Raw genomic sequence first — 25,317 nt, 5'->3', positions numbered from 1 at the left:
AACAAGGTTGTGAGCAACACAATTCACATGTAGGGTAATTACTTAAATCCATCCTAAGTTGCATCAAAATGGCCTTGCCTCTTTCCTATGTCTAGAGATTTTTATACATTTCCTTTGTTTGATTACACCATTAATGCTTAAAGTTTGGGATTGTTTCATTTTAGACCTTCAAGTTTGAGATTTTCATTTTGATTCACCAACAAACAACCCCCCACCCCCTGTTATCTTAAGGTCCAGATCAATAACGGAAATAGATAGAAAGACCATTTTGAAAATGAAATAAAACTTAGTGGACCAAAATAAAAAATATCAAACAAGGGAACAAAATGAAAACAATCCTAAACTTTAAGGATCAAAATGTACTTTAGTGAAAAAAAAGGACCAACTTCATTTTTCAATCATTTTCTTTCATTTCCATCCCAATCCCTTATGCACTGTCAATCGCCCCAATCCATACATTATTTTCCTTCATTTCCAATCAACTGCAATGTCTCAATCAAGCGATAAACAATCTCCAATGCTTCTACTCACTCAAAAAGGCTTTCAAAACACAATACAAATTTGTTCAGACGGCTGCCCAGCAAGCAAATCGGTAATGCAGCGATCATTCAACGCTAGGCACCAAAGGACTACATTAATGCAAATATGCTTCTATATCGTCAATCTCAGCCTTGACTGATGCTTCTCGGTATTTACATTAAGGATTAAAAAAAAAAGAAAAAAAGAAAAAAGAGGCAATCATAATAGCTCTAGTAGGAAAGCTTAATGGACTAGGAGGAGAAACCAATATTAAGAACTTAATCATTACTCTGCTTCAGATCTAAGAAAAGAAAAAACATCATATGAACTACAGAATTAGTAGAAACTATCCATCTATCCCTACAATTGTAAATGAACTGCATTACATTATTCTTGGCTAAACTTACAAGAAACAAACATTCAAACATTATATTTCATGCCATCAACGAATTCCCATCACCTAATCCCACCAAATAATTTCCAGACGCACCAAACCAGGTGACAACCTGCAGAACCATGACATACAATAGAGTAAGTGAAAAATGGAATTACAATTGTAGTAGTAGTTGAGATCAGAGCAACAATGATAGAGAAAAAAGAATGAGGTTACATATCACTATCTTTACAGTTGACTCACAGTTATTGTTTGGAGAGGTAATATGGGTACCCACCAATTCCCATTGGTGTTGATGGGAGTCCAAGGGATTCTTTCTTTAAGGTGACTGGTGCATAGGAAATTTGCGGTTGTGCCTGGTATGGAGCAGGTGCAGTAGGAGGACTAGGGTAAGAAGAAACAGGGTATGATGCTACAGTTTGAGGGTAAGTGTAGGCAACAGAAGTGGTGCTCACATGTGCATTTCCAGGCTGAGGGTATCCAGCTGCCATTGGTAAGGCCATTGGAACCACTGCTGTGGGTAACTGTGTCTGCAAGGATTTTCCCTTGTGGGAATCGGCAAGCTTCACAATGATATTCCTCCCCTGCAATGAAAAAAATATTCACGATTGCTTTCCAAACTTGAAGGGTAGATGTACACATTAATCTTAGACTCTTGAATTATGTCAACTGCTCAGGAAATATTTCAAATAGAACTTCTAAAAATCAGGTTGTTTAGTTAAAAGCTGGCAAAATAAATTAGTTTACACTTTCATCTGCAAACAGCACCCAAAAATAAAGAATCATGTATCCCTTAACATCATTACTGAACTAACTATTTGAATCACAAACAACATGACATAAGGAATTTCATTCTCCCTGAAAGTGCTATATTCTTCCAAGGGTAGTGTCTTTGTTCCAACCATTTTCCTTCTGTGACTACCTCTACAAACTTGGCAGTAACAGTAAGAAAATGAAGAAAACAACAATGGCCATTTGGCCCTGTTTGGTTTTGTTCTCAGGAAATAAAACTGAGGAATGTGCTCACAAAAATACGCTTTTTATCTTTGGTTAAGTAATAAAAAATTTACTGAATTGAGAAAGTGAGTACAAAGGTTTACACAATTTAGTCACCTAAAGAATTATTACATTCTAAAATTTATGTTAGTCTAAAAAATCAACAAAAGAAAGAAAATGTGTTTTCAGAAATACAAAAAACTTTGCAAATTAAGCTGTTTTTTACAGTTTCATTTTCCTTGAACAGAAGAAGGAAAATATATCATAAATTGTCAAAGTTGCAATCTCATACTTGTTTTATGCTCTCTCTCTCTATATATATATATAATTTTTTTTTTTTTTTAAACAAGTAAAAGAACTTGTTTTGAAAAAAGTTATACAAATGATAGAGAGGGAACTAAAATCAAGTACATTGGTTATATACTAAGAAATTCCCCTAAAATGTCAAAAGTACAATGCATCTAAAAAAAAAAAACATTCAAAGACATCCAAGTAGAAAAGAGCCCCAGCAAACTAGGACTTTTATCTCTACTGAAACTGCTTAGCCCTTGAAAATCCTTCTATTTCTTTCCCTCCATAGATATCACATTAAACAAGATGGAACAATATTCCATGTTCTCTTTCTGAATGAACTGAGTCTCCACCCCCAGCATTGAAGTATTCCTTGCACCAATTTAGGAATAACCCATTTTCCTCCAAAATCAGCAAATATGAAAGCCCATAATTCCACAGCAATTGGACAATGCAGAGGCAAATGATCCATACATTCGTCTATTTAATTACATGTACTACACCAATCCACAATAGTCATAAACCCTCTTTTAATAAGATTGTCTACCATGAGAATTTTTCCCAAGCAAGCAATCTACACAAAGAAAGCCACCTTCATAGCTACCTTCACTCTCCACATTGCCTTCCAAGGAAAATATGATTTAGCCATCATTCTTTAAGCGGATGCCTCACAGTACAATTGTACAGTAAAATAACCATTTCTATATAAAGTTCAAAACACCTTATGCTCTATTCCCACACAAACCCAGGCTGAACACACCAACTCAAAGCTATTTATCATATCCAATTCCCAATCTTGAGCGGCCCTAACAAAGATGAATTCCAATTTAGAACTCCATTGATGACCTCCATATAGTTAAACACCTTAGCATCTTTATTTGCAGCTAGCTGGAAAAGCTTCGGAAATAAAGATGCTAAGTCAAAATCATCACACCAAACATCAAAGCCAAAATGTAACTCTTCTACTATCCCTAAAGATAAATCAAAAAAATTGGAAAAGAAATCTCACTCTACTTTGATTGCCTTCCAAATTTCCATCCATGAGTTATGGGATTTAGATATGAAGTCCACCTTCCTTCCCCTACCCCATATTTACTGCCACCAACCATTTCCATGGATGATACTACCAACTGGTTCCACAAATGATCATCCTCTTGATAAATCTTTGATTCCACATCAGATTGCTAAGGATTTGTACAGGGGGGAAAAAAAGAGTGGTAAGAGGACTAAACCCCAGGCTTCATCACCTAGGGCTGCTTGGAATCACCACGAAGTTATGGAAAATTTTAAACTCAATTTCATTCATCAAAATTGATGTGTCCAACAATGGTCCTTGGAACCTTTAAGTAGGTCTTTCATAGTTACCTCAAATGAGGAAATAATTTAAAATCAATTAGAACAAATGGGATATATGCCCTAATCAAATTACTTTTAGAATGAAAAATGGTATCAGATCAATCTGAGCTTAATCAGTGTCAATTAATCCTCCATCATCCAACCACCTAGTGTTGATGCCTATAAACGGGCGTGATCTGCACCAATCTCCATTACTCCTTCCCAAAAAGTTCATGATTAAAAGATACTCATTTTTTGATACCTAACCCTCTTGTGCATAATGGCACACAAGCAGTCTTCCAATCTATTAAATGAGTTTTCTCCTCCCCAAGTAATCCCTGTATAACTCCCTTGGTATCTAGCCAAATTGACCAACATGGTAAAATGAGACATGAAATAGATTGGTAAGAGTGATTTTACCCCCTTTAGAAAGGTATAATTTCTTCCATCCTGCCAATTCTCTTTTTTATCCTCTCTAAAATAACATTCCACATGATAGAACAAGCCTCAAAAAAGTAGACTCATGGTAAGCCAAATAGATAATACATACAAAACTTACCTTACACCCCAAAGCCACTGCTAGCTCTTCCACCTCTGGCATAGCCCCACTCTCCATTTCTCCTAACTCATATTTTTCTCTATATATAACAAAGGCTGGCCTATTTACATGGTCATATACCTAGCCAATGTCAAATTTGTAATTATTCCTAGAATCTTAAGACAAACACTGTTATCTAAACATTCATTTACTATCAACACAAAGTCTAAACACCACCCTCCACAAAAGTGTTTTGTGATTCAGATTCCAGCTTGCCCATTACTCTCCTCAATCTATTAGTCAGCACCTTTGCTAAAGTTTTGTAAATGCTTCACACCAAACTTGAACATTATAAATCACTAATATTTAATTCGCCTGCCCTTGCAGAATAAGAGCTATGAATGATGCATTTAGGCCTCTCTCAATGGTTCCCTCTGCAAGACATTCCTAAAGAAATTTCATCAAATCTTCTTTGACCACTACCCAACATCTTTGGAAGAAAGACATTGACAAAACCAGACCAAGAGCCTTGTACCCTCATTTATAGTTTTGACAGCTAAAAATGCTTCCTATTCCTCAAACATACTCTCAAGCCACTTGTCATCCTTCTCTTTAAGTGTTGCCAACTCAATGTCTTCTACCCTTGGGTGCCAATCAACAAGTTCCTTATAAAATCACTTATGAAAAAAAAAAAAAAATTATCCCAACAATGTTCCATCCACATACATTACCAACATATGAAAGAATTTGTATTACCATACCATTTTTCCTACCAAAGTGCTTTAGATTTTTGTCTCCATCTTGTTTCTTGCATCAGGGAAATCTCTTCTAGTTTGTCTTTAATGCATCTTTACTACAGTCTTCATCATCTAAACCAAACCCTTCCTCCTTCAAATCCAGCCTCAATATCTCAAAAACTGCTCTATTCTTTTCCACACCTACATCCGAAAAAACCTCATTATTCCACTTTTCTAAATCACCTTTTGGCTTATGGATTTTCTTGGACATAAAGGGGAGGGGGGAAAAAAAACTAGTGGAGCCCTTCACGCTACTGCTTTCCCACCACTCCTTCACTTTATCAAAGAAATCTGATACATTGAGCCACGTGTTCTCAAATCTAAATGGACTTTTACTACTTCACAAGCCACCACAATCTAATAAAATAGGTTACAGGTCTAAAATATATCACGGTATCAACAGCTGGACTACATTTGGGATGTGCTCCTCCATCAAAGCTAAAAATGCCCAATGCGGAAGAGTGAGGCCTCGTTTGAGAGGATGGAATGGAATAGAATGGAATGGAAAGGAATGAAAAGAATAATTTAAGAATATTCTTCCTTTCCCTTATTTGGGAGTTTTAATAGAGGGAATGGAAAGTCCATTCTCTTGTTTGAAAATTTAAGTGGGAGGGAACGGAATGGGTAGGAGGGAACACTCATTCCTTTCTATTTCCTTAAAACCTCAAATTTTCATTCTCCTGAAATTGGGAGGAATAAGAGGGAATGAAATTAAATTTAATGATTTTTTACTAAAATTCCCAAAATACCCCTATATATTCAACCCTTTATTTTAAAATAAGAGTCTAATAGTAATATTGTCATAAAATGATTCCATTTCATTCCCTCCATGTTGGTCCCAAATAAGATTATTTACATTCCATTCATTTTCATTCCTTTATTTTAAAACATTCAATTAAGGTAAATTAATTTCATTCCATTCCATTCATTTCCCTTACTTAAATACATTTCATTCCTTTCCATTCCCTTATAATCATTCCATTCCATTCCCTTATGAACTCCCAAACGGAGCCTAAGGGTTGATCTTGATTCTCAACCCATTTAAAGAACCCCCTTCTAGTGGAAAGACAATTCAAGCTCTGTGATAAAGCCTGAGAACCTCTGCATTGCTTGCAAAAAATTCTGATAATTTCATCTTTCTTTTGGAAATCTCATGACATTGAAGTCCCCCTTACACACCAAGGAGCTTCTCTTTTCTGTTTAACTACTTTCAACTCTTCCCATAAACCTAAGCTCTACCATCATCATTTGGTCCAAAGACACTAGAACACCCCAGTTCAAAACTATCATCCACATTCCAGAATAAGAAAGATACTGAAAGATTCCTCACTGAGCGGTCTATTTTTTCAACCACTCGTTTATCCAACATAACGAGGATTCCACCAATAGTCCCAATTAACAATTACCATGACACAAAAGAACCCCCCATAAACTCCTTACCATCTCCTTTGATAAAATTTCTTATTCCTATAAGAAAGTCTTTTCTTTCTTTCTTAACTCTTTTATGGGATTTTCCCCAACTATAGAATTATATATATATATAAACTCTTTTATGGGGTTTGAAAACATAATTGTTTTTTGGGCAGAGGCCCAAATGGTCATGCATGAAGAGAGCTATATTGAACATCATGAATAGACATAAATCTTATAGTTACTTACCCCAAGGATCTTGTTTGGATCATCTATGGCCTTCTTCGCAGCCTCCACAGTCTTGTATGTAACAAAACCGAACCCACTACACATAAAAATTGAGAATGATGATTGCATAATTAAGTATCACAAAAGTAAAAAATAAGAAATATCTTAACAAAACATGAGATGGCCATGGAATTATTTACCGAGACACATTTGTATCCTTGTCATATGCAACTGAACCTTCTTCTATGTCACCATGCTTCTCAAAATATTTGAGAAGCTCCTCACTAGTAATGTTTGGTGACAAGCCCCCAATGTAGAGCTTCCTCTGGGCCAAATCAGGAGTTGTACTTGCTCCGCTTAAGCCCTCACAAGCGAGATTGCAAACAGCTAATCGACCCTAAATGAAGATGTTCAAGCAACCAGGAAACAGAAACAAGAAACTAATTATTATGAAGGTACCAAACAGTCCATATAAAAAGATGGAATTGTTGATCTTAACCTAGTTATTTAAATAACCTTGATGCAGCATGGGGAAAATATGATTCTGTACACACGGTATGGACAATGTGTATGTGTGTGTGTGTTTATGTATATCATTGAGAGAGAGCAAGAGAGGTAAAAATGTGTGAAGATCATAATTAATACCCTAAGAAGCCCAATACCCCGCAAACACAGCCATATAATGACGAAGAGAGGCTTATATTCCAAAATATTCTATAAGACCACACAAGAAACTTATTCAGAACTGTAGATTATTGTTGTACCAATCTAGCAGGCACACCAACTATCTAGTTCCCTTCTGCAGTTGTGCAACCTCTCAAATTGTAATGCATCTTCCAGGTATGGTTTAATTGATAGCTTGTCTCTTTCCCTTGAATGTTTTCTCCCCATTCAAATAGATATCAGTTTTGCATGTCAAGAACATATACTAATGAAAAGCAGTACAACTGCACACACCTATGAAGAGTGTAATTTAACACGCATTCTCAACTATAATTTATGTCCTAAACTAGAAAACAAAACAAGCATATTTCATATAGCATTCAAGGGTATGTGGTGTTATGCACACATTTTGAGTACCTCAATACTTGTCCATCCTGCATGTCCTAGTCAACAATTATTAGGAACATACTTTGTTTATATATAAAATTGAAAAATAAAGGTGCTCCTGTGAATAGCATTACTGGCAACAATGCTTAAATCATATTTTCAAAGCACAATACATGCACATGCATTCTCTCCGAAAGAAAGAGAGAGTCTAAATGAGAAGGAAAGATCTACATGCATGTCTAAATGAGAAGTCTCATGTGCAAAAATACTAGATTGGCTAATGCTCACATCAATCATTTTACTAGGTGCTTTCAATGCATTATGAGCTGACTCCATATGTTTGAAAGTAATGAAACCATAACCACGTGATTTTCCTGTTGTTTTGTCAGAGATCACAGCACCTTCCTCTATTTCTCCATGCACTTGAAATGCCTGGACAAGTACATGACTTTAAATGTTCAGTGTTCAGATTCTCTTAGAAGTTCAACAGAAAAAATAGCTAAACACCAGATGTTAAGTTAAAAAATGTAAGTGTATTGAACGAATTAAGTATCTATGAGTGAATAACTTTTTTCCAGTTACATGTTTTATGGGCAATCACAAGCAAGACACACAAAATACAATCAGCAGTCAGCAATGCACTCACAGCACACAAGGTTTCTGAAGTGGTATTCCAGGCCAAGCCACGAACAAAAAGCTTTCGATGGACAGGATCTGCACTGGCAATACTTCTAATTTCTTCTGCAATTGAAGGATATTGGGAGCCTCTTTATGCCTCAACATGCAAACAAACACACATGCACAGGGTCAATCACACAGCATACAGTCAGTAGCAACACTCATATGGCCCCTTCTCACATGACACAAGCACAACATTCTCACATACAACATGAATTGATAAGTACATGCATGCACAAACACAAGGATGTTTCAAACGAGGCCAGTTTTTGATGCAAGGCTCACTGGGGTTGGGAAAATTATAGAATCTTCTAGGAATACCATAAATGCATACCCCCTCCCCATCTCTCTCACATGAATTGTGGATCTCACTGTGAATTTAATTAATAGGACCCACTATTATGTGAAAGGGAGAAAGTACGCATTTATGGAACTCCCAAAGTATTCTATAATTACCCCTGGGATTGAGGTTTGACTCACACAGTCTCATGACGTGATTACACAATGGGAAAAACTTAGCTACCATTCCTTAGGTGTTACAGCTTATGCTCTCCACTTAAATTTAAACATATGATTGCATTGAATTTAACTGTCCTTGGGAAAGATGATAATTATGTTTGTGTTATTTGCATGCTCCGAGCGCCAAGTTCACAGGGTAAAGAGTGTGTAGTTGGCGTGACTCGACCCCTAAGCAGCCATATCAGCTGGTAACTCGTTTGTACTAAAATTTTATAATACTGCAAGTATTTCTCTTATTAACCATCAAATCTACTACTATGGCATACAAGCCAAATTCCAAAACAAGATATCCAAAGATTTTCCATTGGACCAAGAAAAAAACAAAACCCAGTGGAACTCTGTTAATCCATTCAATTTCCCATAGCACAACTTCCCAACAAACCCAGGTGACATTTGGTTGCTAGAAAATTGAAATTGACTACGTATTACCAATTCTTTGAAGCTAAAATCTCAAATTTAAAATTAAAATTAAAAAAAAAATCATGATTTTACAATGGGATCATGATATTAACAAAAAAAAAGGGGGGGGTATACTAAACCATAAAATCTATAGCGTTATGAAAATTGCAGGGGAAGTAAAGGGAGGTAAGAGAAATGGAAAGAAATTTAAGAAAAGAAAGAATATAGGAATGAACAAGTATTGAAAAAAGGGGGGGGAGGTTATGTTATGTTATGTACAGTTTAGAGAGAAGATGGACGAGCTGGGGCTTAGGGAGAGGGTCAAGCAACAAACGCATCTCTTCTTCAGATGATGATGATGATGTCTCTCCGTTTCCCACTGCTTCTCCCACCTTTCTCTTCTTTACGTCCTCCATTTCGACCACTTTCAAAACCGAGCTGTGTTGTGTTGTCTGTTGTGAACTAAAATGAATTTGGGTACTTCTGTTTATGACTTAGGGCTTTGCTTGGTTTTACCTTTTAATTTTTATGGGAATACATAACAAATAAACTGCGTCTCACCAAAAATAAATAAATAAATAATTCACGGTCACTTTTATAGTCAGAGAAGCTGGATTTTTTTTTTTTTCACATAAAAACTTGGACAAGCCATGTGGAAAGCAGGGATCGAACACGGAGTCCAAGAGAAGGACCTCACAATCGCAATAAAGGTAGAAATACCATCAGGCTAAAACTAAAAGCCGAGGGCAGAGTGATTGCGTTATAAGAGCATTCACATCAGCTCTTTGATAGTTGTGTATAAATGTGTAAAATACACATTTTGACCATTTTTACACATTTTGAAGCAAAAAATACATTACATCAGTCTTTGTAAAATCATGTAAACTCGTGTATAATTTTCAACGAGCTATAGTACCTGTGTAAATTTACACGGGCACTGTAGCCCGTTTATAACTTAAAATAATATTATATATACAGTATTATATGTACAGTATCTCATTTTCGCTCTTTTTTTCTCTCTCATCTCACTGAGCACACCAACGCCTCTCTCACTCTCAGCTTCCCTCTCCCTCTTGAGTTCTTCCTCTCATATTCTTTTGCTCATTCTTATCACCGAATTCTTTTGCTCATTCTCATCACCATGGGAAATAAAATGTGATCGGTTTAGGAGTTTTGCAGTTCCGGTGAGGAGGGTGGATCATTGGGTTGACAGAATCTTCTTTATTGACAGACGTCGGGGCTGATTTCTCTAAAAAAGGTATGAGTTTTTCTCATTGAGATTTTAGAGTTTTTTGGTTTCAATCAAGATTCTTGGGAGTTTCTCTAAACTAATTTTTTTGGGGGTTTCTTGTTTCAAATTTTTTCTGGTTTGGGGTTTTTTTTTATGGATTCTTCGGAGCACACCCGAAGTTATTTTTGAGAGCTGGTGTGCTGTTTTAGTACCTCCATGGGATAGTTCTACATAAACGAGTTTTAATTTATGAACTTTGTTCTTGATAGGTCAAAAAAGTTTCAATCTATGTTTTAATTTATGAACTTTGCTCTGTTTGATGTTCATAGTTACAGAGTTCTAGCTTATTTACTGTGTGGATATTTGGTTGTTAGCTTTATTGCCGTGATTACCTTGTATTTGGTTAGTTAGCTGCTGAGATTTTGTGCCTGGTCAGTGTGTATGTATAATTGGACTTGGCTGTGTAGTTTAGCTGGTTTTGTCAAGTTGTTGTTTGGGGTAGCTTGCCCTGTATTGTATCCTTTGGCTGTTGTGGCTGGTTTTGTTGCTTAGCAAAAGTCACTAGATTATCGGGCGGGTGTATTGGGTCTTGTCTGGGCAGCGTAAACTAGTCATTTTCCATTTCCACTAACATTTTCTTATTCGCATATTATTGGCAGTATCTCTTTTTAAGGTGCAATTATGTTGTGTTAATGATTTATTGTTGCATTTCTGGCTGAATCTATGACAATGAATCAAGAGATCATATCCCAGTCCCCCATGGGTCTGATCTGAATTGGGAGGTGGGGATTGTGGTTTGAGAATAAAAAGAGATGAGGGCTTCTTTGTCCAAGTTCTTTAGTAGTTTTTCTTTTACTACATTTTCAGATTATGTATATATCACACGCTTATAGTCATAGATAAAGATAATTCCAAGACATGCAAGTTCTCGTTGGTTTAGGTGGTAGTGGAACTTTAATTGAGATATGCAACAAAAAGTCTCTGGTTGTTCTTCTTGAATGAACACTCTGATGACTTGAGAGACTTTCAAAAAAAGACAAGTGAATACTAAACAGTGATTGTTAACTGATTTATTAATTTTGGGACCCCCTTTGGGGGGTGGTTATGGTGATAGATTGAATGAAATTCTCAACCCCTAAAGTTTGAAATAATCAAATCTTTAAGTTAGGTAACTGAATTTGAAAGCTCTTTCAAAAGGGTCAACCTCAACCTCAACTGTAAAAGTCTTAGTAACAACTACTTCCATGCCGGTAAACATCTGTCCCTCTCAAAATTCCTAGAACTGCAGATCATAAGGAATTTAGTACATAAGGTAGTCTAGAGATGTCTGCTGTGTTAAGCTATATGATATTAATTTCAATTTACAAATATTGGAGACACATTATTTATTCCCTTGGTGATTTTTTCTGTTTATTACTGTTCTCCATTTATAAGGATCAATGTTGGTTATGGTGATAGATTGAATGAAATTCTCAACCCCTAAAGTTTGAAATAATCAAATCTTTAAGTTAGGTAACTGAATTTGAGAGTTCTTTCAAAAGGGTCAACCTCAACCTCAACTGCAAAAGTCTTAGTAACAACTACTTCCATGCCGGTAAACATCTGTCTCTCTCAAAATTCCTAGAACTGCAGATCATAAGGAATTTAGTACATAAGGTAGTCTAGACATGTCTACTGTGTTAAGCTATATGATATTAATTTCAATTTACAAATATTGGAGACACATTATTTATTCCCTTGGTGATTTTTTCTGTTTATTACTGTTCTCCATTTATAAGGATCAATGTTCTCTGTGGATAACTGGTTCAAAACCTAGGCTTAATATGTTGGTATTGAATAAGCTTTAGTGGGAAGTAGGAAGTGGGAACACTATACAAATAATTATAGGGTTGTATCTAGAATGTCATCTTGTTCTGAGTTTTGTGACCTCCATTTTATTTTTAATGAGTAGAATATGATAATATGGCATCTCATCTTAGATACATCCTAAACTACTCATTTTCCCCAACCAAAAAGAAAGCCATATAAATGCTGTGGAACAGGACAATCTTGCACTAAAATGTTTAACCAAAAATAGATCACTGGAAGTATTTTTTTTATTTTTTTATTTTATACTAAATAGTTGTTTCTCTAATTGGTTGCTTGTATGGAAAATAAAAGGAATTTAAATTTGGAAGAGAAGAAAGTTTGGAATAAAAAGAAAAATATTCATAAAGAAAAGATGTAATATGTACATTTCAATATAGGAAGGAATTTAGCATTTTTGTCTGTGAATTTAGCATTTGATATAAACATTTTAGTACCATGCGTTCTTTATTGTATTCTTTTAAATTTCATTCTTACACATGGATTTTGCTAAAATTTATTTGCAATATGGCGGCTGCCCAAGTACTTATTAAAAAAAAAAAAAAAAAATGATGCCTAGCAAATTAGAATTCCATGTGGGTTTTATCTTGTGTTTGAGGTTTGAGATTTGAGGTTGAATACTTATTATTTCTATGGTTGAATTCCATGCTCTCAATTCTGTTGCTTTGAGGTTTGATTTTCTTGTGTTTGTACATGAATTGGTCAATGAATTAGACCATAAGGGTGCTTGATTATGAATTAGACCATAAGGGTGCTTCATCTATGCTTGGTTGTGATTGCTTGGTTGTGGTTGAATTCCATGCTCTCAATGCCTTTTCTTTTTTGTTTTCAATTTTGTTGCTTATTAGTGCTGCTTCTAAATTACTTTGAATTCCATGCTTAGGTGATGGACTCACAAAATCAAAATCCCTTCTTCCTTGACATTTTACAAGACAATGAATAAGGTTTTGAGTCTTTTGACAGCAGTAATTTGATGTCCACTCCGCATTCAGACGTCAATGTCCATCAATCTCCACCCCAAGTTGAAATGGGACAATCTATAACCCCTATTGCAAAAAAATCAACTACTAAGAGAGGTCAACGGGGAATCAACTTCACCATAGATGAAGACATTAAGCTAGTGTCGGCGTGGCTCAATGTTAGCTTAGATGCCGTGACATCGACGGACCAAAAACACACAACATTTTGGGAGAGAATTTGGTCTACCTTCCACAATGACAAGAAATTTAACCGCACTAAGGATTCTTTAAATAGTCGGTGGTCAACAATTCAAAGGGAGACCAACAAGTTCTGTGGATGCTTGGCCCAAATTGAGAACCGGAATGAAAGCGGTAAAACTGAGCATGACAAGGTATTTAAACTCAACATTTAATATGTATTGTACATCAAAACACTTTTAGTTTTATGATTCTTATTATTTTCAATTTTTTACTTTTGTAGATTGAAGATGCAAAAACTATGTATCAAATTAATTGCAAAAATGCATTTCAATTGGAGCATTGTTGGAGAATTTGAGGAATGAAGCTAAGTGGTTGATTCTAAGAGATAGTTTGAAGGCCCGCACAAGACAACCAGCCACACAACCAGCCACACAATCCTTTGCAAGCTCAATAAATGTAGATGAAGATAATGAAGAGATGAACTCCGGCGAAACCTTGGAGAGACCTATAGGCAAGAAGGCCGAAAAGGAGAAATTAAAGAAAAGAAAGAATTGTGATGACGTGATCCCAACACTTTCCTCCCAATTGGACGAAATCAAGGAAGAAAAGAGAAGAATGCATGAGGAGAAAAAGGAAAGTATGCGCATTGCATTAGAAGAACGAAGAGAGGCAATGCGCATTGCATCCAAAGAACGAAGAGAGTTGATTCGTATCAAGGAAGAGAAGAATGAAGTAGAAAAGAGGAAAATGGAAGATGAACTTATGATGAAAGATACAAGAACTATGGATCCTGAACAAAAAGAATACATTCGTCTATGTTGTTTAGAAATCTTAGAGAGGTTAAGGTCTAAATATGCATCATAATGGAATATTATTATTGACAATATCATCAAGTAATTTTTTGTATATTGCAAAAATACTAGCACATAATTTTTTGTAGTCTTTACTTGTGCAAGGAAATAGATGTAATGTTGTAAATTTTGTATTGTGCTGGTTGTACTTGCTGATTTTATTTGTTGTAAATGTTATTTGAATGTAAATATGCTATTTTATTAGTTGCTGATTTTATTAGTTGTATATGCTATTTTTCTGCACTTTCTCAACAGGTGGCTGTACTTGCATTGTGTCATTTTTCTGCATAATGTTATTTTTCTGCATAATTATTTTTCTGCATAGTGTTATTGTTCTGCAGTGTCACTTTTCTGCATAGTGTCATTTTTTTGCATAGTGTTATTGTTCTGCAATGTTCTTTTTCTGCATACTGTTATTTTTCTGCATAATGTGATTTTTCTGCATAATTATTTTTCTGCATACTGTTATTTTTCTGCATAGTGTCATTTTTTTGCATAGTGTTATTGTTCTGCAGTGTCACTTTTCTGCATAGTGTCATTTTTCTGCATACTGTCACTTTTCTGCATAGTGTCATTTCTCTGTAGTGTTATTTTTTTGCATACTGTTATTTTTCTGCATAATGTGATTTTTCTGCATAATTATTTTTCTGCATAGTGTCACTTTTCTGCATAGTGTCATTTTTCTGCATACTGTCACTTTTCTGCATAGTGTCATTTTTCTGCAGTGTTATTTTTCTGCATAATGTGATTTTTCTGCATAATTATTTTTCTGCATAGTGTCACTTTTCTGCATAGTGTCATTTTTCTGCAATGTTATTTTTCTGCATAATGTGATTTTTCTGCATAATTATTTTTCTACATACTGTTATTTTTCTGCATAGTGTCATTTTTCTGCATAGTGTCATTTTTCTGCAGTGTTATTTTTCTGCATACTGTTATTTTTCTGCATACTGTCATTTTTCTGCATAATTATTTTTCTGCATAGCATCATTTTTCTGCATATTGTCACTTTTCTGCATAGTGTCATTTTTCTGCAATGTTATTTTTCTGCATACTGTGATTTTTCTGCATAGTGTCATTTTTCTGCATAGTGTCACTTTTCTGCATAGTGTCATTTTTCTGCATAATGTGATTTTTCTGCATAATTATTTTTCTGGATACTGTTATTTTTCTGCATAGTGTCATTTTTCTGCATAGTGTTATTGTTCTGCAGTGTTATTTTTCTGCATATTGTTATTTTTCTGCATACTGTCATTTTTCTGCATAATGTGATTTTTCTGCATAATTATTTTTCTGCATAGTGTCATTTTTCTGCGTAGTGTCACTTTTCTGCATACTGTTATTTTTCTGCAGTGTTATTTTTCTGCATACTGTTATTTTTCTGCATACTGTCATTTTTCTGCATAATTATTTTTCTGCATAGTGTTATTTTTCTGCATAGTGTCCCTTTTCTGCATAGTGTCATTTTTCTGCAGTGTTATTTTTCTGCATACTGTTATTTTTCTGCATAATGTGATTTTTCTGCATACTGTTATTTTTTTGCATAGTGTCATTTTTCTGCATACTGTTATTTTTCTGCATACTGTCATTTTTCTGAATTCTGCAGACATGATTTTCTGCATAGTTCTGCATTACTTTTCTGCTGTTAGCAGGGGGTTAAATACCCCTGTTTGAGATAAAGAAAGAAAAATTATTGTTCTGCATGGTTCTACATTATTGTTCTGCTGTGTTTTAAATTATTGAATAACTATAAATTATGAGTGGACTTTTACCAAATGATTTATTAGGTATAGAATATCGATGTATGGTAGAAAAGGTGTTTGAATTTACCATTGGGTTTGAAGTTAAAATATATATATATATATATATATGACATTTAGGTTTGAATTTACCATTGGGTTTAAAGTTAAAAAATATGACCTTTAGGTTTGAATTTATCATTGGGTTTAAAGTTTAAAAAAATATGATCTTTAGGTTTGAATTTACCATTGGGTTTAAAGTTAAAAAAAAAAAAAATATGACCTTTAGGTTTGAATTTACCATTGGACTTAAAGTTAAAAAAATATGACATTTATGTTTGAATTTACCATTGGATTTAAAGTTAGATTTGAATTTACAGTTTGAATTTCAAAATTATGACCGGTGGATATAACAATAAAAATTATGACCGTTGGTCCAAAAAAAAAAATGACCGTTGATCGGAGACATCGATTCAATAGCATCAATTCGGTTACCGATTCTAGTAATACGGTGGTCGGAGACATCGATTCAACATCATCAATTCGGTCACCGATTCTAGTAATACGGTGTTCGGAGACATGAATTCGGCGGCGGTCGTCGGAGACATTGATTCGGCGACGGTCGTCATAGACATCGATTCGGCGGCAGTCGTCGGAGACATCGATTCGACGGCGGTCGTCGGAGACATCGATTTGATGGCGGTCGTCGGAGACACTATTACAACAATCGGCCCACCGGTGATGGCGGTACAATGGTCGGAGACACCAATCCGGTGGGCCATCGGACCTCCACCACAAGCGGCTCTATTGGCCAAGCCACCGGTGTTGGTATTTTACTTAAAATATAAGTTTAAATTAAAAAAGTATAACCATTAGGGAAAATAATAAAAAATTGATGAATAATGAATATTTTATTGAATAGTCTTGTAAAATAGATAAACTGATATGGGTGTTTTGTAAAAGTAATGGTGTAAAATAGAAAAAGTAGGTTTTTTGTGTAAAATAGACGGAATCTTTTAGACGAGCTGATTTGAATGCTCTAAAAGAATATAAATTACTACTAACAAATTTACATTTAAAAAAAAAAATTCAATATGAACGTGAGTCTGCTCCATTGGCCCATTGGCACCACCGTAGATGTCGTTGATGCAATGGTCACTTTATAAGTATAAGTATTTGTAGGGTGTGGAAGGTAAGAGCCGGGGTTCAGGTCTCCAAGAGTGAGCTTCATATATATATACACTTAGATTAAGTTAAGTTAGAATAGAATTTCTATCTTGAATTAAAAAAAAAAAAAAAAAAAAAAAAAAAAAAAAAAAAGAGCATTCACATTGGCAATTGTAAATGGTATATGTAGGAAAAATCTAGTATAAAGGTACAAAAAGAGCCCAGCAGCGGGACTTGTAAAATCTTACAATTGCAAATTTTTTTGCAATTGTGCTATAGTGCCATCCTAAATGTAGGATGGCACTTAGCACTTTAGTAAAAATTATAATATATTTTAATTGATAAAGTGGAAGAGAGATGGGGGAGAAGAAAGAGAGAGAGTTGTATTAAAATATATTATATTATTTTAGTAGGTAATATATATTATTTTAATGAGTAGAATAGGAAAATAAAAATTGAGATATTGGTTGTATTGTAAAATGGTATGGTATAATTGATAAAGTAGCTTTTTGAGATGGTAAAATAGAATAGAATAGAAGTTACGAATGCGAATGCTCTTAGACTTTCAAAACTAGCAATCAAATCCTTAAAGTACGTAAAAAAAAATGATCCAATTTATTTCTTAATTATAGTTTACCTCATTTTCCAATTTGACATATAGAGTTTTGTAAGTTTGTAAAAGGATTACTTCATTTTTATATCCTTATTTCGCTTATAAGCTAGACTTGCCACCTAAAGCTAAGATTCACCCTATCTTCTATGTATCATGCTTGAAGCTGAAGCTAGGTCTGCATATCCATCCTTTACCAACTTTGCCACCTGTGGATGAGGAAGGTCAAGTGTAGGTTGAACCCACTGTTGTGCTGCAGACCAGAACCAAGGCCTTAAGGTCTCGAGTGATTACTGAGGTTTTAGTCCAGTGATTTGGCTGTCCTCCTGAAGATGCCACTTGGGAATCATTGCATCAGCTGCAACTTATCTTTCCTCACCTGTGGCCAAGGTGCTGTAAATGGAGAGGGGTAATGATAGGCATCTGTAGTTTTGTACCTAATTAAGGGTTGTAAGGTATTATACCTAATTGAGGGTAGCAGGCTATTGTACCTAATTGAGGGTTATAGGGTATTATACCTAAATGGCAGTTAGTGTATCTGTTAGTAATAGCATATCAGTTATTTAGTTAGTGGGTGCATTTGGCGGTTAGAGTAGTTAGGGTCATGCTGGTATAAAGACCAAGAATCATATTGTACAAAGCATTGATGAATGAATTCTCTTGTTAATCACCATCTTCTTTCTCTAATCCCCTATACTCTCATTTCTTTCTCTCTTCTTTGCTACGGAGGCCCAAGTACCCTTGAAGTGACCTACCTTAATTCCTAATTCAATCACACAATTCCTAACACGACTTCTATCCCTCTATCACTTACTAAGAAGTGTAACAATTTTCCCGCAATCACTCCAAAGGTACACTTTTGTGGGTTCATTCTCAATCTATACTCCTTGATCCTTTCAAGGAACTTCCTCAAATTAACTATGTGACCTTCTCTATCTTTGGACTTTACGATCATGTCATCAACATATACCTCAACCTCATTATGCATCATGTCATGTAACAAAGCCATTGCCATTCTTTGGTAAGTTGCACTTGCATTCTTAAGCCCAAATGGCATCACGATGCAGCAATAGATTCCTCATTCTGTGGTGAAGGTAGTCTTAGTCATATCCTTAGGAGCCATCTTGATTTAGTTATATCCCAAAAATCCATCCATGAAAGACATCAAGGCACTACTGATGGTATTATCCACTTAGACATCTATATAAGGGAGAGGGAAATCATCCTTGGGGCAAGCCTTGTTTAGGTCTCTAAAGTCCACACATATCCTCACCTTTTCATCCTTTTTGGGTACAGGCATGACGTTGGCTATCCATTCAGCTTGGTGCACAGGTTTGATGAACCCTACTTTCAGGTGCTTTGTGACTTCTTCTTTGATCTTAAGGAGCCATTCGGTCCTCATACGCCTCAACTTTTGCTTGATGGGTACCATGTAAACATGAGTATCAATGTGGTGTTGGGCTATCTCGAGATCAATGCCAAGCATATCTTCATAAAACCATGCAAATACCTCTTGAAATTCTGTGAGTAACTCTTGGGGATCTTTTCTTTCTTTTTCATCTAGAGTTGAGCCAATTTTAATTAAACGTGGATTCTCATTATTGCCCAAATTAAGAGTTTCAAAATTTGGTTCCATAGGTTCAAATTTCTTTTCCAAATGTTTATTAATTTCATTTTCAAATTCATTAAAATCATTTAATTGCAGAATTTCAATATTATGGGACATATGAAAATAAGCTAAATCAGAATTCATCTTATTAAAAATGTTGAAAAGTACATCTGAACTTGTATTACAAAATTTCTTTCCCATATTCTTAGAAAACCCAACCCAAGTCCAATTATTAAGTAGTCCATTAGCAAGCATGATGAAGGTAGAAGGATCACATGGCTCCTCAATGGTGATGGCGAGCACATCCCCCTCCATGTTCAGCATAGTATCCATTACTTCAGCATCCATGTAGTCTATCCAGTTGATCTCTTAAAGTGAGCTTCTCATTGAAGAATATCTCCCAGCCGGAGTTCACCTTTCCATTCTTATCCACCCAAAACTCGAGAAAACCACAAAAAGGGAAGTCCCCTCCTTCTTTCACAAAATTCCCATTTAGAGTACCAAGGTTCTTTTTAATTCCATTGCAACCTTAAAAAAATCCTAAACCTTCCTTGGTCAGTTGAGTCTTGAAGTCAGGGAATTCAACCACTCCTCTCCCTTCTTTTCCAAGACCCATACCAGATATGTACCCCATGTTTTTCATCATTGCAATCACCTCATGGCTATAATATGGGAGCAAATCCGTAGTGTATCTTTCATCTTTCAATCCATAGTCAGCCATGTTCACAAACTTGAAACCACTCATTTGAAGCTCACTTCCTCCTTCTTCAAGTCCAAAAAACAGAGCTAGGATCTCACCATCACCTAGCACTACAGCAATCCCTCCTTTCCATGGGATGTTCATTTTTTTTTTTGGAAAAGTGGAAGGGATAGCTCCAATGGGATGAAGTCATGCTCTTCCTAAGAAGAGGTTATAGTTAGGAGTGATGTCCATCACGAGGAATTCCACAATTATTTCCAATGGACCAATCTTGCAAGGAGTTTTGAAAGTTCCCGTAACCTTCCTTGAAGTATTGTCATATGCCTAACAGTCAAAGGAAAGGGGATGATTGTCTCCATATCTAGCCCAATGGTTAGAACAGTCCTAAATGGGCATACATTCAATACTGATCCATTATCAATAAGTACCATTGGAACCTTGGCACCCATGCACTCGATGGTGATTTGCAAAGGCCTAGTGTAGGCGACTCCTTCGGGAGGGAGTTCTTCATCAGAAAAGGTGAGTGAAGGATGAGATAGAGCCTCAACCCCCATGAGAGATAGCACATCTTGTGGAGTAGTTTCAATGGGCACTTCTTTTCCATTCAAAGCATCCAAGAAAGCACTACAATGCTTGTGAAAAGCGATCAACAGGCCCCATACAGACACATGAACTTGAGTCTTCTTTAATTGGGTCAAGATCCTATCTTTTTTCTCTTTCTCTTCTCTCCCCTTGGGTTTCGTAGGCTTGGACCCTTCTCCCATGTTTCTACCAAGGTGGTCTTTCTCTAAGAAGGATGGCTTGTAATGCTTCCCACTTTTAGTGATATTTGCCATATTTTCTTCAAGGACCCTTTTTTTCAATGTAGTCATTCCTTTGGGAAGTATCCCCAATACAGCCACCACACTCTCCAAAAGCTCATCTTTTTCATCCCATATTCCTTGGACTGCTACCACATTAACCTTCACAATTTCTATAAACTTTGAACAATCCCAATCAATTTCTTCTATTTGCACCAAATTTTGATATGGAGGAGGAGCTCGATGATAATTAGGCAAAGGGTTCTTCCTAATGTTGGGCTTGGTGATGATGTTTGGCTTTAGGAGGGTTCCATTGTCTATGAGGTCTCGTATTTCATGCTTGAGGTAGAAGCAATTGTCGGTCTTATAACCAAGTTTCTAATAAAAGTGACAATATTTATTGAGGTTCCAAGTGGGAGGTACAGGATTAGGCATGGGTGTTGGATCTAAGGGTTTGATGAATCCTTTAGAGTTCAAGTTCTCATATGCTTGGGCAAGGGTCATTCCTAGGTCAGAAAATTCTCGACGAGCTTTCTTTGTGAAGCTTGGGTAGGCTAAGGTTTGTTGAGGTATGACAACACTTACATTCACGGGATTTGGTATTTTAGAAGTGGTGGCTCCTCCCCCATATGTCTTCTTGATTGGAGGCTTGCTCTCACCTTTCTCTAATTGTCCATTATTGATAGCATCTTCAATCCTAGTTCCACAATCACACAACTCTCCAAAAGAACTAATAAGTGCTGACAAGAGCCTACTATTATATGCCGGAAGCAAATTCTTGATGATCATGTTGATTTGGTCTTTCTCATTTGGCCTATTAACTATCCTAGATGCCTTCCCATTCCATCTTGTCATGTATTCGGAAAAAGTCTCCCCTACTCCTTGTTTGGTAGTCTCCAAATCTCTTAGAGTTGCATCAATCATAGTGTTGCAAATGAATTGATCCACAAATAATTCCACTAGTTCATTCCACACCTTGGTTTTACTTGGGTCCAAGCTATAGTACCACCTTGATGTACCTCCTATAAGTGAGTGAGGAAATTCATGCGAAGTTTGCTTTTCATCCAACCTCTTCATTTCAACAATGCTTAGATACCTCCTAACATGTTTCTTTGGCTCTCCAATCCCATCAAACTTTTGCACATCATAAATCTTGAACTTTGGAGGCAATGCAATGGGAGTCTCTGAGCTTATACCACCCATATTGTAGAGACAATCATCCATCCCTTGGGCCTTGCAAAAGGCTAGTTGCATCTTTTTCATCTTTTTTTTCATTGCCATAGTGTCCGCATTGAGCTTCCCAAATTGCTTGTTCCTTTCATATTCGGCCTTATCCTTTTCATCCCAATCCTTTCCTTTTTCTTCATCATGTATCTCCACATATATGGGCCTTTTGAATTTGGCCTCTTCTAGCTTGGTGAGGCGCCCTCCCATCTTCTTGAGAACATTGCTTTGTTCTTCTATTGCCTTGGATATCTTTTGTGCGGCCTCATCATCAATTGGAGCAACCATTGCTTCTCGAGATGTTTCTCCTTCTTGAAATACTTTTTCTTGATGTGTGCCCTCAATCTTGAGCAAACATCTCCCATGCCTTTCTCGAACCCAAATTGGAGTGGAGACGTACTTTCTTGATCTTGGTGGTGCAATGGTGCCTAAAAAGAAGTTTCATTTCATTAAGTCCATGCCCCAATTAAAAGGTCCTCTTTTATTAGATGTCCATAGAAAAGTCTTTAAGTCCATTTTAATGAAAGCCCAATTACAAAGTCACTCCCTTTTCTCTCATGAACCTTGCCCCTTGTTTTATTGGGCTTTAGTTCATTTACAACAAGCTTTCATCTCACTCTCGTGAGCTTTCATTAAAATGTGCTTAGAGATTTTCAACCCTTTGTCTCAAATATGGGCTTATGATGTATTCATCACTTTTGGGCTCTCCCTTTTCATTCACTTATCATCATTTTTTTTTAGAAGTAGCCCTTTAGCTAGAATATATCGTAGCATTCCTTTCAAAGTCCATGAATTTCTCATCATTTTGGGCCTAAGCATGCAATTAGGAGGCTTAAGATTAGGGAATTTCATATTGTCTTTGTAGGATGTTGGATGCTAAGTCCATAGCATATTTGTTAACTTAGGCACAAGGTCCTCTTTTCCAAAAGGCCTTTTGATTTAAGCTTAGGTAGCAATTAGGCTATAGGCTTATGAACCTTTCAAGTTAAGATAAACCTTTGGATTTTGGGATAAGCCTCTTATATTTGAGAACTTCTTTTCTTTTATCCCAATATCTTAAGGTATTCCATAACTTTTGGGTCATCCATCAATTTTTACATCCTTCAATTTTTTCATCTTTTATTTGTCCTTTAAGATTATGTGAACACAAGATATATGGTTGAACAAACAAGAGATATAAAAAATGGTGCCATTTCATGGATAGGATCTAGGATCTCTCTAAGTGTGGGTGGTCTCCCTAGAGCTAAAAGGACAGATCAGTAGGTCACTTACAACTAGGTGGGCCACGATTCCAATCGAGGGCCTAAGTGGACCTTTGTTGATTGGTGGCAAACCGTTAATGTACTCAAACCCCATCATAGGCAATGGCACATATTATAAGTTGGTGGGATGAACTTCGAAAGAGTTTGGCCCAAATGGAGTGTACTCATCTTTCCACTCATCACCAATCGAGGTGAAAGGGACAAAAGAACCAAGTGAGGCGTGTGCAAACAAATATTGAACAAGCCTTTATTAAGATTAAGAAATAAGACACATTGGAATCAAACTCTCTATTCCCAACGGAGTCATCACTGTGGGCGCAGCGCTTTTTGGAGGGGGGAGTATGCCTCGGTTAAGTAGACTGTGGTGAAGAAATGAAATGGAGTCACCACCTAGTTTTATGGCCTAGGAACCATGTATATAACGCCCTTACATGGAAGGACTGATCTTACTGCTAGAGTATGGGTTCGGAGTTTAGGTACGGCTTGAGAAGGTGTTAGGTACCTAAGACAGCCCAACTCGTATGTCGGTTTCCACTTATTGTGTCTTATATCTTAATTTCATTAAAGGCATGTTCAACATTGCATTCTAAACTCACAGACACACACACACACACTAGCATATATCTGAGCATACAACATGGCATCAATCATCCCCAAAACTCTAGCATACTTCTATTATGGCAACTCACATCAAGCCTAGCATGCATTTATCATACATATCATATTATCTCATCCACGACAATAAACAAACAAGATATCTAAGAGCAGAAACATAGACATGGCAAAATCAAAAAATTGTAATAAAGAATCAAGAAACAAGAACACAAACATGTCCATTTAAACTCACATATCATGCTCATCAAACCTAAACAAGATTATATTCCATCAAATGCATATACATATGAATGCGTGCCTTATCTCATTGCATCACATTACCTATGCAACAATGGATGGACATGTGAATGCATGTTTATGATATATCAAAGATTAATTGAAAGAAAAGCCCTGATCTAATATGTGGAGGATAAGTAAACACGAACAGAGAAATAGAGACTTAAAAGCATAAACAGAGAACAAAATAGAGGCATACATTATAAATGAAGTAAAGAAACAACAACAGAAAGATGTAGATTAGGGTTTCTGGGCTTGAGTACGTGTACGCATACGTAGGGCCTGCATACGTGGCCCAATTGTATGTGTACGCATACTTCAAGTGTGCGTACACACACCCAAACCCTAACCCAAAAACAGGAAGAACAAAAGTAGAGCAGAAACAAAAACTATTAAATCTAACAACCTAACATGCTTTAAAACATAAAACAGAGAAAACCTAAACTTAAACAAACATGTTATATCACAAATAAACCTAGAAAAGCAAATAAAAACAAGAATTAAAATAGGAAAAGAAAAGAAAAGAAAAGAAAAAGACTTAGAACATATACTTCAAACACAAAGCTTCTTGGCTTGATTTTGACCATTTTCCCCAGTCAAATCTATTCACAATCAAATACAAAAGTGAATAGTAATTTTAAAACTCAGAAGATCAAGGTCAGAAAAGGCCCCAATAAAAAAATATTGAGAAAATATAGTTCTCAAAACCGGATTGGACCGGGAGGTCGGACCATGAAAACCGGGAACCGGGATGAAAATCGGTTTTTTAAGCATAAAGAACCGGGCATATGTGGCAATTCCATGAACCCCTAAAACCGGAGTTGGACCGTACGAACCGGTGGCAAGAATCGTGCGGTCCAACCCCTTAGCAATTTTTTAATTTTTTTTTTTTTTATAAAAACAACTTAACACAATTTTATTCTACCTAATTAAATTATCCATCTCTTACAAGGAATAAAAAAAATTATAATTAAAATCTTTCAAAGATATTCAACTTTACTTCAAAAATTAATCACAAATTTTAATGTTTTCATGGTTATTATTTTATTTTAT

The 25,317-nt window shown here is 35.9% G+C and overlaps 2 protein-coding genes across 7 annotated transcripts; one reads left to right on the top strand and one right to left on the bottom strand.

Annotated features, from left to right (window-relative positions):
• Window positions 1-771: 771 nt before the first annotated feature.
• LOC126692928 (UBP1-associated protein 2C-like) lies at window positions 772-9,680 on the bottom strand. Of its 6 annotated transcripts, none has more exons than XM_050388741.1 (8): window positions 9,434-9,676; window positions 8,205-8,325; window positions 7,847-7,990; window positions 6,709-6,905; window positions 6,530-6,605; window positions 1,369-1,497; window positions 1,191-1,269; window positions 772-1,025 (listed from the first exon to the last, which is right to left on the bottom strand). In XM_050388741.1, the coding sequence occupies exons 1-8, from the start codon at window positions 9,568-9,570 to the stop codon at window positions 976-978; spliced, it is 933 nt and encodes a 310-aa protein (XP_050244698.1). In that variant the 5' UTR covers window positions 9,571-9,676; the 3' UTR covers window positions 772-975. The 6 variants fall into 6 exon arrangements, with proteins under 6 accessions (XP_050244698.1, XP_050244699.1, XP_050244701.1 ...); XM_050388742.1 differs by having other exon boundaries at window positions 1,157-1,269; window positions 9,434-9,673; XM_050388744.1 differs by lacking the exon at window positions 1,191-1,269 and having other exon boundaries at window positions 9,434-9,674.
• Window positions 9,681-13,198: 3,518 nt separating this feature from the next.
• On the top strand, window positions 13,199-14,181 carry LOC126690876 (glutathione S-transferase T3-like). The gene is made up of 2 exons (XM_050385992.1): window positions 13,199-13,602; window positions 13,692-14,181. The coding sequence occupies exons 1-2, from the start codon at window positions 13,225-13,227 to the stop codon at window positions 13,764-13,766; spliced, it is 453 nt and encodes a 150-aa protein (XP_050241949.1). The 5' UTR covers window positions 13,199-13,224; the 3' UTR covers window positions 13,767-14,181.
• Window positions 14,182-25,317: the final 11,136 nt, after the last annotated feature.

The sequence above is a fragment of the Quercus robur genome, chromosome 7 (assembly GCF_932294415.1).
Source record: "Quercus robur chromosome 7, dhQueRobu3.1, whole genome shotgun sequence".
NCBI lineage: Eukaryota > Viridiplantae > Streptophyta > Magnoliopsida > Fagales > Fagaceae > Quercus > Quercus robur.
This window is presented reverse-complemented; position numbering and strand designations above follow the sequence as displayed.